Source organism: Synchiropus splendidus, chromosome 16, assembly GCF_027744825.2.
Source record: "Synchiropus splendidus isolate RoL2022-P1 chromosome 16, RoL_Sspl_1.0, whole genome shotgun sequence".
Taxonomy (NCBI): domain Eukaryota; kingdom Metazoa; phylum Chordata; class Actinopteri; order Syngnathiformes; family Callionymidae; genus Synchiropus; species Synchiropus splendidus.
This window is the reverse complement of record NC_071349.1, coordinates 5,518,882-5,533,284: the sequence shown is the minus strand read 5'-3', so window position 1 is coordinate 5,533,284 and position 14,403 is coordinate 5,518,882. Positions and strand designations below refer to the sequence as shown.

The 14,403-nt window shown below is 40.7% G+C and overlaps 4 protein-coding genes across 8 annotated transcripts; 2 read left to right on the top strand and 2 right to left on the bottom strand.

The window, feature by feature from the left end:
* Positions 1-879: 879 nt before the first annotated feature.
* rsrp1 (arginine/serine-rich protein 1) lies at positions 880-4,088 on the bottom strand. Of its 2 annotated transcripts, XM_053845850.1 has the most exons (6): positions 3,764-4,088; positions 2,551-3,099; positions 2,295-2,473; positions 1,270-1,341; positions 1,099-1,194; positions 880-985 (listed from the first exon to the last, which is right to left on the bottom strand). In XM_053845850.1, exons 2-6 carry the CDS (start codon positions 3,077-3,079, stop codon positions 959-961), a joined length of 903 nt encoding a protein of 300 aa, XP_053701825.1. In that variant the 5' UTR covers positions 3,080-3,099; positions 3,764-4,088; the 3' UTR covers positions 880-958. The 2 variants fall into 2 exon arrangements, with proteins under 2 accessions (XP_053701825.1, XP_053701824.1); XM_053845849.1 differs by having other exon boundaries at positions 893-1,194; positions 3,764-4,079.
* mgst3b (microsomal glutathione S-transferase 3b) lies at positions 4,059-6,826 on the top strand. Of its 2 annotated transcripts, none has more exons than XM_053845857.1 (4): positions 4,059-4,306; positions 4,902-5,024; positions 5,568-5,640; positions 6,541-6,826. In XM_053845857.1, exons 1-4 carry the CDS (start codon positions 4,226-4,228, stop codon positions 6,639-6,641), a joined length of 378 nt encoding a protein of 125 aa, XP_053701832.1. In that variant the 5' UTR covers positions 4,059-4,225; the 3' UTR covers positions 6,642-6,826. The 2 variants fall into 2 exon arrangements, with proteins under 2 accessions (XP_053701832.1, XP_053701830.1); XM_053845855.1 differs by lacking the exon at positions 4,059-4,306 and adding an exon at positions 4,608-4,810.
* A 663-nt stretch (positions 6,827-7,489) lies between these two features.
* tmem50a (transmembrane protein 50A) lies at positions 7,490-11,452 on the top strand. Of its 3 annotated transcripts, none has more exons than XM_053845853.1 (7): positions 7,490-7,748; positions 8,167-8,270; positions 8,908-9,020; positions 9,181-9,248; positions 9,333-9,425; positions 11,002-11,062; positions 11,137-11,452. In XM_053845853.1, exons 2-7 carry the CDS (start codon positions 8,169-8,171, stop codon positions 11,180-11,182), a joined length of 483 nt encoding a protein of 160 aa, XP_053701828.1. In that variant the 5' UTR covers positions 7,490-7,748; positions 8,167-8,168; the 3' UTR covers positions 11,183-11,452. The 3 variants fall into 3 exon arrangements, with proteins under 3 accessions (XP_053701828.1, XP_053701829.1, XP_053701827.1); XM_053845854.1 differs by having other exon boundaries at positions 7,705-7,869; XM_053845852.1 differs by lacking the exon at positions 7,490-7,748 and having other exon boundaries at positions 7,763-8,270.
* Positions 11,438-13,995, bottom strand: rhd (Rh blood group, D antigen). Its single transcript, XM_053845841.1, has 10 exons — positions 13,840-13,995; positions 13,464-13,650; positions 13,240-13,390; positions 12,709-12,856; positions 12,283-12,455; positions 12,084-12,215; positions 11,896-12,023; positions 11,743-11,822; positions 11,597-11,670; positions 11,438-11,531 (listed from the first exon to the last, which is right to left on the bottom strand). Exons 1-10 carry the CDS (start codon positions 13,988-13,990, stop codon positions 11,505-11,507), a joined length of 1,251 nt encoding a protein of 416 aa, XP_053701816.1. The 5' UTR covers positions 13,991-13,995; the 3' UTR covers positions 11,438-11,504.
* Positions 13,996-14,403: the final 408 nt, after the last annotated feature.

Genomic DNA, 14,403 nt, shown 5'->3' with positions numbered 1-14,403 from the left:
TGGCATGAGTGGTCAGGCATGTGACTGCAGATGAAAGGGGCCCGGCTGGGCTCAACTCACTCGACGTTGCTGTGTGAAGCATGAAGCCTAATACCATTTGAGTTACATCCACATTAGCTGTACTCGCTAAGCATCTTGTTTGTGGTATGCCCTCAAAGACATTTCTGATATTTAGCCGATTAAACACAGGTTGTTTTTTCTGTTCAGCGTTGTCTGTTTCTGCCATGGCACAGGGATGGATGGATGATTTGTTGACTGTCCCGGTTGAAGAGACCAGATCTTAAAGAGTGTTAAGTTCCAGCTTTATGACCACATGCCCTCTTCATCTTAACTGCGATGCTTGGAATTGTCAGGCTCTACATTCAATTTTTCATGTTGCAACTATGACCCCGTGTGGTGAGGGCGAGACTTCCAGTGTGACCAGTCGGCCGTTAGTTCCTTTTGATATAGTTGTACTTTCTCAATTCAAGTACACTTGAATTTTTGTTAAACGCTCCCGAATAAGGTAAATAAAATAAACATGTTGATTGGCACACAATAGCCTTATAACTTTCGACTATTTGATGAATCCATTTTCTATCACAACCGTACACAGCCAGTCTTTCACAAGCCTGTCATTTTCATTTTAGCATTCAGTGCACAACCTGTAGTCTCCACTAGGTGTCCACTGTATGAGTGTTAAATTTTCTGCCCTCCATTTTGGACGTTTTTCACCACTTCCATCTCTGAACTTTAGCCCTGATTTAAGTGTAACAAATGTCCAAGTTTTATCTAATCTTGGTGACCAAAGAGCAAGTAGTTGTATGCAAGGAGATCAAAGCCTGTGCATAACTCTGGTGGGAAAAAAAATACAATTGCAACTGAACTGAAGGAATCCACGCATTTTTCAAATAAATATTTTATTGAAAATTACACTGTACAACAAAGGTATGAAGAAGAAAGCCCACCTGAACGTTCTTCACCTTTTCCAATACAACGCTACAATCTGGAAGAAAACACCCATCATGAAATATGTACAAGTATTCGCAGTATCAATGTCCATCTGTCACACTAGTGTGACTTGGCGTGTTTGTGTTTGCGGGAGGATTGGACGGGTACCCAGAGGCCGTAGGGCTTGCTGCTGTCATAGGTGTCTGCTGGGACTGCAACCTTGACACTGGTCTGAGACAGTACAGTCGGCTTGGCAAAAGAATTCTGGGGGAAAAGAGGACCATTTATTACACTTGACACAGATGATGAACTTTAAGAAGCTCAGTTAAGTCCACTTACATTGATGCTGAATGAGATGGTCTTTCTGTGAGGGGATGATGTTACAGGACTGGGCGCATGTTCATCTCCACTCTGTTGAGACATGACAAGTGAAATTAAAAAGGAGAAGAAATCTGGTTGCAGATTGAGCTGTCACAGTTTGGAATGGGTTTTTTTTTGTTAGCGTTCACAAACTGCAGCTCTCATGCACAATAGCAGCCCTTCAATGGAAACTGACCTTGAATCATGACAAAAAAATAGTAAAAATGAAACTTGTCTCTTTTTGGAGATAGCAGGAAGGGTCACCCAGGTTTCCCAGCACGAGCATACGCCTCATGTTACCAACTTATCTTTGGCTTACGGAGTGAAGTTCTTCGTCAGATTTAGAGCTCTTGACAGGAATTGTCACTATAAAGCAGCCCCACGCCTGTGCTCCATCAGCGAGCGGAGGACTCTGCTAAATAACGATTCATTTCAACTGCAAGCATAAATACATTTGTCATGTCACAATTCTGCAGCCTACATCAGTTTGCAAGTGAGCAAAACAATGACTGAAACTCTAGCGAAATGGTTGCGTATCCTTAGCAGTGAAATCAGCGAGATGAGGCCATGAATTCAAACCTACTTGATAAACTACACATGGTAAGCATTTAAAAGGATCAACAATCAACCTTTCACGCAAACACAACGGTGTCACCCAAGTCACATGACAGCCTTTTAATCCCAGGTGCCGGTGAGGGAGGGGAGACCACTGTCATGTGATCTATGAAGAAAGGAATAACAGGAAGAGAGTATGTGGAGTCCCTCAGGAGGCCAAAGGTCAACACAACAGTGAATAAAACTGTGGTCTGAAGCTGATACAAATGTTGACTGTAAGGGTACACATTAGTTAGCTCACGTGTCCAACGCTATGTGATGTTCTTTAACCAATGTTCTCTTAGCTAGCACAGTTCCAGTGGCAAAAACAAGTCAATTGAGTGTGATTTTGGAGAGTGTGAAATACTGGTTGTGGTGTTCAAGTGCCAAGACGTTTCCCTGAAGCTCACCTGTGACAGAGACTTTTCAGAGTCACGCCTCACCCTCTTCTCAAACACGGACGACTCTTCATCAGATTGGTCTGGCTGTTCTGGCAGAATTGGCTTCACGCTTTCTGGAAGTGGGAGCTTTTCAACTCCAAGCAATTTCTTAGCATTGGCTTTTGCAGCAAGGAGAAGATCTCTCTTATCTGGAATAGCAGCATGAAAAGAACAAATTAGAGATAATCTAAGAACCAGCAATCTGAAGTGGCTTTTATCAACTCACTCTCCACGCTGAGACTGACTGAGCGTCCAGCTGACATGGATCTTGAGCGACTCCTGTGGGTCCTCTCAACCCGGGTGTCACGATACCTTCTGTGCGACGAGTATTTGGGGCGAGATGTGGAGCTTCTGTGATGAGAATATCTCTCCACTGATGGAGAACAGCTGGAAGAATGGTCTCTGTACCGGCGGGTTGGGGAACGTCTGTGTTCGTACCTATACCCACGATGGCGGCGACAACCACAGCGAGAGGAAGCTCTGTGGCAACGGGGGTGTGAGCGTGACCTGTTGTGTGAACGGGACCTGGAGCGGGAAGAGGATCTGCTGCTAGAGGTGGATGAGGAAGGTGATCTGTAATTTCTCCTGCTACTACGACGCCCTCTGCTGCTTACAGCGCCTGATGACCAACTTCTGCTTCTGGATCTGGATTCAGAGTGAGAGGAGGCAGGACTCCTCTGGTCAAAGATCACGCTGATGCCATCATTCTTGCGAGCACGGGCCATGGCAGAGTGTGAGACTCCTTCTTTGGCCATTTTCTTCCGATGGTGGATATCTGGAAAGAACAAAATCAACAAAACAAATCAGATTTAAACAAACATGCTTGTTGTTAATCTGCATTCATCCGTTTTAAGTCGACTACTAACGAATCTAGGACACAGTTTTACATTGTTCTTGACGCCATGCGGGAAGTGTAAACAACGATCACAGAACACACAATACAACAACCAAATGGAAGGCATAAACTGTTGCGCAAGTTAAAAAAAAACGATGCATATCATCTGTTTCTCAGACCGTAGTTGATGTAATGTGAGCGCAAATCCAGTTGTGTAACACAGTCTAACTTAATAGCGCCCTCTGTGGCGAAACTAACGTTGCGTAACAAGAACAACTGGTTTGTACTGGAAATTTCCAGGCTAACACAGGCTAGTGCTAGCAGGCAAGGTCGTAAAAAGACTGGATCTCACGATGTAACTATTAAATAACCACTGTAACTAAAGCATAGCTTAAACAACACAATAATGAAACAAGAAATCGATTCAACGAAGATTTTGGTGTACGGCTACCTCGTATTCAAATATCGCAACTACCTGAGTCTAATTGTGAAGCTCTTGAGATTAAATGGAACAAAGAGAAAACGTATTTAATTGGGTACATTCGACTACTCTTTTAAAGGAAAAACAACCCGAGGAAAAACATGCTGACGTCATGAAACTCACCAAGTCACTTGAAGACAGGCACTCGACGATATGCAAAGAAATAGTAGATGATTTCGTCGACGAGTTCAAAAATGTATTGTTGAAAAGAGAAACGAAAACGAAAAGAGAGCTAGTCTATGACGGACGAGCGAATACCAACGTGTTCTGTCTGTTCGGGGTGGCTGGTCTCGTGTGTGTGACGACTGACCACACTGTCGCTGCGCAACGAACTTTGAACGTTAATGGCGTCGTGGAAAATTTTAGCTTCTTCTTCTTCGTGGTAGATTTCAATTCAAATTGTCTTTGTATCGCCCTCTGGCGGCCTATGATTGACGCCCGTTAGCAACTAACCACGTAAACAGTCTACCTCTCTTAACGCTTTTACACGACTGAATTGTGTTTTAATCTGTAGCATAATTTGTTTTATAGTAGCGTTTTGCTTTCATAGCCTTCATTCGCTTTTATTTCGTATACTCCTCACTGATGATGTCACGCCATCTGATTGTACAGCAAATTCGTTTTCCCACCATGTGGATATTTGCCCTCACCATAGAATTACAATACGTAAGTACATTTACTATTTGAGAAGTGGCATCAACTTTTATGATTTTCCTTCTCGACTCGATCTGTAATCATCGTAAACAGCTATTCCAAACTCTGAGGGTAAAACGTTTTATATTTAATTTTACTTTCTTGTGTTGTATTGTGTTCGCTCATATGCGCTTAGACAAATATACCAGGTAGTGTATAACTTTTGCTTTGAATAGCACCTTTCATAATAATAATAATAATAATAATAATAACACAGCTTTTGCGCAACAAGACACAGGTCTCGCGATACTTACGCTTCGCTGTTATGAAAGAGCGCGACTTCCTACTGTTAGTGTACTCGACGGCAGAACTTGGCTTGAAGTAGCATCGCCATTCCTACTGACCTAGAAGATGGATATTCTCACCGTCCTTCCATCCAGCTTTGGATATGTTATATTAACATATCTTTACAGCTGGATCATGCTTGGTTATTTAGCAATGAAGGTCGGAGGAGCTAGAAAGAAATACGATGTGAAGGTTGGGACATGTTTTCATGAGTTGGTCTTTTGTTGTTTTGTTGTTGTTCTTTAGATGCATATGAGTTGTTACTCATGCCTTCTCTCTTCAGTATCCCGCCATGTATAGTGACAAAGAGCAAGTGTTCAACTGCATCCAGAGAGCCCATCAGAACACCCTGGAAGTGTATCCTCAGTGGCTGGTGTTCCAGACTATTGCTGCTCTCGTCTATCCGGTATGGTTTTCATTTGACTTTGTTATTGTGATTCAGACACCTACAAGCAGGTCAATGGGGGATCTTGTACGCGCGTTGTATAAGCAGTCATAGTGACTAAGCATATTTCCAGCAAACTGATAACGATCTAGGTGAAAGGTGTAGAAGGAATGTGTCCAACACCCGACTCTGGTGCAGAGATCTCCGTCCAGAAATCAAAATACAATCGTGCACTGTGTTTTAGTCTCCTGTAGGAAGTATGAACGACAGTGGTTGTATTTTCAGGTGCATTGCTTCATGTTACGGGGAATCAGTGAGGTTATTATCAGTTAATTACTTTTTCAAGGATTTTGAAGGAAGAGGCATGTTGATCCATTCTGATGTTAACTGTATCTCTGCCAAGAGATTGTGTTGTTGATCTACAAGTTACATATTTATCTATCGCAATCCTGCAGTCTGTTGAAATTAACCGATAAAGGGGTACTTTTTTTTTTTGCTTTGTTGCCGATATAGTTCAAATGTTTGACTGGCATTAAACAATAGTTTGTCTTCTCTATTTGACAGCTGTCAGCATCTGTACTGGGGGCTATTTGGGTGACAAGCCGGTTTTCTTATGCCTGGGGCTATTACACTGGAGGTAAGCCTCACACTGGTCATAAAGTATATGTGAGATTTGCTGTTGTATTTAATAATAAACCTGTTTGTTTCAGTGGAGGTTTGAAACAGAAAAAGCCATATGTGCCATGAAAATGTTGTATAATCTTGGATCCGCACCATTTTACCATTGTGCTAGTTCTCAGTAGTATGGCTGGCTTGAATGTAGTTCATACACTCAGTTTTAAAATATTGATCTATGAAATTGTAATTCAGATAAAGTTGACGGGAATTGCATTGGTTTTTAAGTTATTTTTATGTGTTCATGATTTTACTTGAGGAAAGGAAAACTGTATTTCTGACTAAATTTAAACTTGAAAAGTCACTTTCCCTTTTTTAATCACGCAACACGACCACTTCCTGACATCATGAGAAGTAAAATTCATAAATTTTTATCTGCTTTTTATAACCCCATAATAAAAGTTTATATAATCTACTGTTTTCAAGTCTAATTTTGTAATCCACACATAGACGTCCTAGCCTGACATCTGCAGAGCTCAAGTCTACGGCATTCAGTTTCAGCAGTTTAACTGATGAGTGATAATCTGTCAATTGTCATGAAAATGGTGACTCAAAAGGTAGGAGGCAAGCATTTGGCAGTTGAATCAAAATGTAAATTAAGCTTTCAGCGTTGCGTATGTTTCAAGATTAACGCCTAAAATACAGTTGATCATTTACATATAGCATGCAAAGCCAAGCCCATGAATCAAGGGTGAAAAGTCATAAGTAAGAAGGGCTTGGCTGATAAGTGCTCAGGTATTAACACACCTTCAGAATGGAGTCTCCTCCCATCAATTGAAGCAATGGCCCTCAACATTAACATGTAACAACACCTTCTTAGTTCTTAGTGAACTGTTGTTGTTTTTTTTTTGTCTGATTTCAGATCCTGCCAAGAGGATGAACGGTGTTTATGGCTACATCGGATACCTTGGAGTCATCATTCTGTCCATTTGTGTTGCTCTGCAGTTGCTTGGAGTTTTCTAGAAGGCTCACAAATACACTGATTTGACAACTTAAAATGATTTGCATGTTATAATGTATACATTTTCTGTCCTTAATAGACCACTTCGACGTAAATGATTGTGCTTTTTTGTCGACTGCTTTACATTGCTCCCATTAGTTTTGACAATCTTTCTGATCAGCTCTTGTTCTTAAAAAAATCAATAAAACACTGTTTGTCATCCATTCATTTTAATCTCTGAAGGTGAAAAACTCATTGAACACACAATCATTTTAACACTGAATACAACTACAAACATAAACAATTATATGAAACTCGAGTCTTTTGTGGAAGCTTGAAATGCCATAGTCAATTCTAAAACTAAGAACTAACAAACTAAAACCTCATTGATGAAAACATTTCATCCTAATCATTGAAACACAGTTTGCATGGTGCCCCGTGAATGCCCCATGTGACCAGCTCATGATGCCTCCAACACAAATCTCTCAATGAGTTAAAGAGCATTCCAGCTCACATGAGTCACATTGTACCAGTATAAAAGGTTTGGATGTTTCTATTGATGGTGTGATGTTTTACCATTCAATGTGAAGATGTTGTTAATGGAAATGCATTAAACGTTTCCTTACAGGAAAAGCTGGGAATAGACTCAAATATACTGCCAAACTGTCAACTGTTTACTGATAAGTGTCCCAATGAATTAATGCGATAATTTAACTGAGGGAGCTTTAACAAACGGAAGATTTGTATTCAACAAAATAATAAAGACCTTTTATTGACTTTCATCTGAGAACCACAGGGTGCAACGTACTTCAAAGAATAACGCGAACTAAGAATCGCGAACAGTAGTCTAAAGTTGCATTAAGTTGTGTCGTGTTCTTAGGCGAAATAAGTGGAGATTTTGTGCGTTCATGTAATCAAGAAAAAAGAAAGCATATTCGTAAAATAATGAGTGGTTAAAAGATCACAATTTAAATGAGAGTGGCATGAATTTTATCCCAACGCACTTGAACGCACCGACGTTGGCGTTTCTCATGGGCGTAGAAGAACTGCGCATGCGCTTGCTTAGCTCACTCGGAAGTAAAGCGAGGCTTAACCAAGGGGGGTCCATATCAAAACCAGATCCAATAAAGGTAATATTTTTTGTTAAAACTGGTATTGCTTTGAAGTAAAGCTAATGATCGATGTCGGTGTCCCTATTATCGGCGTTGTCCTGTGCGATATTCTAACGACTTGACGAGAAAGACGGCAGCGGTAAGGAATGTTTCGCTAGTCTTGAAGCTAAGAACAAAGAAGTTCGTGTTTTTTATCGTGAAAGAAAGAATATACAAGGCTTCGATTGTTTATAAGCGTGTTATTGTGATCGCGACATTATGACTTGTTCAGCTGCATCTATTCTGTTAAGCTACTGCGCACAAAGGTGTCCATTGTTTTGTTTTTTTCTGTCCGAGTAGCTCTGCGATCATTGCTGGGATATACAGTAAATACCAATGTATTCCTGGGAACGGTGTTGTCGATTCTCGTTGCTCGATGTTTGCACCATTTCCGCAGTCATGTCAGGTTTTCTGGACGGGATCCGGTGCGGAGACTGTGAGTGCAATGTGGACTGGGGGGAGAGACGGAACACCATCGCATCAATTGCTGCCGGAGTTCTGGTGGGTCATTGAACTCCTTAAGGGCTAAGAAGAGAAGCGTTTTCCCACACACATATCTGGGGCTGCATGATTCTGCCACCAATGTCTTTTATGCTCATTTGTTAAAGATAGATCCCACAGAACACAAAGGCCAGCCATCCGTAGAAAAAAAGTTATAATATGAGAAATGCGAACACCAACTTCCTTCAGGTACTACTGATATATACGATGTGTCATCATACAAGTAAAACGAATTATTCAGGGTTCTTTGTGATAGTTCTGTGGTTGGCATATCATCCGAAGTTCCACTAATGTTTTCTAGAGAAAATGAATTTTCGAACCCCTGTATAAAAAGAGGTGATTTACAGTAGTTCTGACAACTGCCTCGTTCACATATATGTTGACATATTTTTTTGATGAATGTTGTGAATTTTGAAAGGTGAGGAGCTCATTGCGATGTAATAGTGACCTAATATGACCTCTGTTTTATCAACACCAGCAATCTCAGTGACGTGATTGAGATTACACTTCAAGTTCTTAACCAGACTGGTCAAAAGGTTTTTCCAAAATGATTATCAAATGTAGTTTATCTGCGTCTGTGTGTGCGGTGTGTGCACGTGCCTGTGTGTGCTGTGCAATTAATCCTCCATTTCTGCAGTTCTTCACGGGTTGGTGGATCATCATTGATGCAGCAGTGAAATATCCAACTGAGGAAGTGTTCCATCATGCCTACCACACCTGTGGAGTCATCGCCACACTGGCGTTCCTAATGTGAGTTAATCTTGAAAATTACCTTGTGATTTATTAACCTTTTTTTAATAATCCCGCTGTAATAATGAGACGATCAAGACTACTGTACTTTCGGGGGACTTTATTATACCTGATAAAGTGTAATCTTACAGATATGCAATTCTTGGTATGTGTTTTCCAGGATCAATGCCGTGTCCAATGGTCAGGTGAGAGGAGACAGCTACAGTGAAGGCTGCATGGGACAGACCGGTTTGTATAACTGAATTTCTATTGTATCTATGTTTAAGACCAAGAAGACTCACTCTAAAACTCCTATCTCATCTCTTCTTGTAGGTGCTCGAGTTTGGCTCTTCATCGGTTTTATGCTGGCTTTCGGCTCACTCATTGCTTCGATGTGGATTCTCTTTGGAGGATTTGTTGTTCCTGGTAAGTCATCAGATTTCCCTCATGAAATAACGAGCGAAACCATATCCAAGAACATATGAGCATAAAACAATTACACAGCATTTCTCTTAGATCGATGTGTGTCTTTTTCCGTTTACACTTTTCTTCGATTGTGCGTTATACCAATTAAAATAGATTACTTACCATTAGGGTCAAGGTGATATCATATCGTTCGCGATATACCACAGAAAACAATCCCACCGATTAGAATTCTGCATGTCATGCTTAATTCGATAACCACACACGACACACTGCAATGCACAATGCTGCATTGGACTTGCATACATAGATACGATGAGACCATGACGGCGCTCTCCTGCTCCACAGTGTTAGTGAGCCGGCATGTGGCAGTTGTGGAAGGTTTGGTGGACTTTGGTTCACGAGCATCTAGGAAATGTGTCCAAATGGGTCCATAGTTAAAGTAAACCGTTAAGAGACGGGACAGCAGACAGACAGCTCAGTTTAACCCCTAAATAAAACTGGCAGAGCAGTCTGACAGACACGACTCGGTTGTGAAATGTAAAACATTGAGATTCTCATCTCTACATTTGTTAACTATTATATTTATACATAAACAAACAATGATTTTGGATCAACTGCCAATTGTCATCATCAAACAGTTTCAAGAGAGACTGTAGTGTGTCCGACGTATGTAATAGAATGTATGTAATAGAATGAAAATGTATGTCTCCTGTTAATTATCGTTATCACCAAAATGACAACATGATATCATGATATTTTTTTTGTCCACGTTGCCCATCCCTACTTACCATAAATTCTGGATTTTTTCTTGTGGCCTGAACCCTGCAGCTTATACAATGATCCGGCTATGAAATGTGTTCTTATGGACATCAAGCTTCATGCCACCAAAATATTGAGCCTTGTTTTCAACCGCGTGTCCGCAACTCCACCAACGCTGCCAATCTCCTGAAAGACTAGATGCAAAAATTTCCATTTGACAATTGTCATTGTGGTGTAGGTGTAGGTTTCCCTTGTTTTGTGTTCAAGGGTCCGTGGTGCGAACACTTTCTCTTGTTTTAATTGACCCCATGGTTCTCGGTATTGTTGTTAAATGATGGATTTTGGTGAAACTACAGTTTGTTTGTTTTTTACGGTGTGTAGGCGAGGAGCAGAACCTCCAGATCTGAGGGTGTCATTCATGTGAATACTATACTTTAAATAAAATAGAGGAATGGAGACCATTTTTAGCATCAAGGAACCATGCGCAGATGGTTAGTGATCAAATGTATTTTCTTAGGCACATGGCTTGCGCCTCCTGGAGCTATGGTGCGTGTGGTCAGGGATTTGCCAGTATGTGAGCATAGCTACTGCTAGTCAGTATGGAGTTGGATATTTTGTAAGGACATGTATTTGGTCTGAAGTGGTTCCTCAATTTTGACACTTTTTTTTCTTTGCTCTGTGTATTGTCAGGCCAGAAGCACATCTGTTTTGTCTGTGTTCTTTGAATGTCATTTTTATCTTATGCATTGCTAGAATCTGTGGCTGGCTGATCAATTCCTAAACACCCACCCACTGTGGAACCTTTTGTGTCATTTAGGGGCCAAAATCGTCTACCCTGGCATCGCCGTCTTCTTCCAAAACGCCTTTATCTTCTTTGGGTGAGTTACTTATAGCACTTCATTTTAACTTAAACTTCATTTTAAAGCCTCACATTATGGTTTTTCTTCTTCAGGGGTTTGGTGTTCAAGTTCGGCCGAACAGAGGATCTCTGGCAGTAGAGAGTCTGCCTCACTGTTTTTATGAGACAAAATGCTTTATTTGTTTATCTTACTGAAACAGTCTGGTCGCCCGCTTCGCAGTTATCTTGGTTTATTGCTGTACGTGTCTTATTTCACGATGCTAACCTGTAGTCTTTAATGGTTTCACATGGGCAGGGTGATGTGTGTGAAGGTTGGTTTTATTTCCTTGTATTTAATTTCTTATCACAGACTCAGTGTTTGTTCTACATGATGCATTAAACAAAGAAACTGAGCCAAGAACTGTGTTATTTATTCCATTAGTTAGGTGCAAGCAGGGATTTCATGGACATATGTTGTCTTCTTACTTGCGGACTGCAAGGTTTGGAAACTGAAAAGCAAAGTCATCATGAATTTCTGTTTGAATTACAGCAGATATGAAACAGCTTTATGTACCACCCAATAGGCCTGGTCATCAAAGCACTTCCTGTCCTGTGGTGGTCTCCACAGGTTTGCCTTCAGAATCACCCCTGTCACAGACAAGTCATTACATTTAGCTTTGTTTTTGTTAGTTGAAACCAAGTCAGAGGATTTTCTGGTACCTGTGATAACTCCCATGGCCAAACTCATCGCTATGGTAATGAGCAGGCCACTGATGTGGAATACAGCAAACCGAATTGCCCTGTAACAATACTTCATTTATATTTCATGACACACCTACAGCATCATTATCATGGAGACAGTGTTTCTGTTACATAGTGTGATCATCAGAGTCTCTGATCTGCAACAGGAGATGTGCCATCCATCCAAATAGACCAGGAACTGCATGAGTGCTCAACACAGCACAGGTGTCATGACATTTTAATGCTAAGACCATGTACGCCTGGAAAACAAGACATTGTCAAGTTAACATATCAAAATATCTGAAGAAAGTGGACAGAACCTTTAGATAGCTGTAGCCTGCTGACGACATTGCAGCAGCCAGAAATCCAATTGTCATGGCCTCCCAAGGCTCACGGACCACTGGCAAAGAAATCCCCAACGCCACCGCAAAGATGCATGACTGTAGTTGAACCTGGTAAAGAGTGCAAACAAGCAATGAAAGAAAATCAATGGCTCACTGAAGTAAAATAGAACCGTACTGGATTGACTTTTCCTTGTGGACTTGAGAGCATTGACACACCAGCTGAAGTCACCGCACTGACAGCGAGAGCCAAGTACGTGGCACACACTGCACTCAGTTTCCTTCCAGGAAGACGGTGGTCCACAAGGATGGAGTTAAAACTGGGCCAAAACATCCAAAGGAGCAGGGTGCCTGAAGGACAAGATGGAAGATTGCTGATGGTCAAGCAAGTTATTATTTTAGATCTAAAACTCATCAATCCATCATGTGGAGACACACAACATTTCAGTAATGCTCTACCAACTCAAAACATTTGATTTGTATTGTATTAACTTTTTTTTTTTTTAATCTATGACGTAATTCGAAATTTCCATATGTTTGTTGAAATTACCGGACAAGAAAAGACAGAACTTATTTCAGCGAGGTCAGTTCAACATTTGCGCACCGAAGAAAGAGAAAAGTCCTGTTTTCTGCCCCAGCTTCTCCTTCTCCAATGGTTGTTCTGATGCAGGTCTGTATAGGAGCCAGGTCACCGTTAACCCGAAGAATGCGCCGAATATATGGAGCAGCATGATGCTGTGGAACAGTGGTACCTGAGGATCATAATTTAAGATCACTGGTGAGTTTATGCCAAATCTAGATGGAAACGAAAGCAGTGGCATTGATTAAAAAAAACAATTAAATAGAATAATTCAATATTGTTACTCAGGCACATGCACAGATATACTTCCAGTGGTGCTCAAGCACAAGCCTCTTGTCCCTGCATGAGAAATGTACACTTTTTGCTGGAGCTTTTTTTACCCCTCATTCTTAAATTCTTAAAGAAATTCAATTTAAAATCAATTCTGCCCAAATGTATTGTGACACGTTTTTTTTATGATATTTTAGTCATAGAAACTGAAGAAGTCTGTGCATGTACCTGTAGCTTCTGACATAATTTAATTTTTAAAAAAGCAGAAGGGCAAATGTGGCTTACTTCAAGCAAAGTCTGGAGAAGCCATTTATTGAGGACAAAACCGGAGACCTCCAGCAGGCCCATGAGGACGAGTTGGACAGGGTTGGCTTTCCCCATAAGTGCCCCAATTGAAATGAGAGCGGAGAGTGCACACATTTCTGCAACTACCAAGCTGTGTTTGAAAACTACCATCAAACCCAATATTTGAATTTTAAAATGAGTGAACTTAGTTACATACAGTTTACCTTTTTAAGTTGACTCTAATCTTTCCTCTATAGAACCAGGAGTCAATACCATTGAGAATGATCGCCCACTGAGTGGACACGGCAGCGACTAGGAGGTTGAATCCACAGGAACTGAAGCTATATCGTACTGGAAAGGCGCTCAGAAAGCCAAAACCTGCGATCACCATCACATTCACATCCTGGTACTCTGTGTAAAAAAAGATTCTATAATGCTCAGATACTCAAGTTGTGACAGAATTGTGAGGAGACATTTCCACCGTTCAACCACACAAGCTTATCAGTGTCCAACAGAGATGCCCCTCCCTGGAGGCTAACACTACATTTCTATGTCTAAATGTGATGTTCTCTCATTCGCCCCCATCATTCTGTTACTCACCTGCATAAAACTCTCTAAACGGAGTCTCATTTGCATTTATATTGTTGTCAATCTCAATGCAAAAATAAAACATGAAAATGAATCCGATTTGAATAAAGAGCAGCAGAGGAGCCAGACGAGAACGCAGGCTGGGTGCGTACTGGGGAGCCATTGAAGTGCTTCTCTGCACATTTCTGGTGGAGCAGACACGTGCCATTTGGAGACTGAAGATGAGCCCAACCCATGAAATGTTTTTGTTCGTAATCTAAGGTCAACAGAACCTGAAGTGTTTTCAACTTTTGGCAGGCCAACAATTTATTATTTTTTGTTGTATATAATTATTCAAAATTAGTTTGACTTTAATGTATTTACTTATTGATTATATGTTGTTGTTTTTTATGAAGTGCATATTGAAGTATTTTATGAATCTTAAATCCCACCTACTATTATCCTTATTTGTTGAACATATTAATTATATTTAGTATTAATTGTTGTCTTCCTTCACGCCATCTGTTTATCTGGTAATATGGTCCCTCGTAAGAAATTTAATCCCTCGTTCTAGGCCTAATAAATGTCTATGTGTGC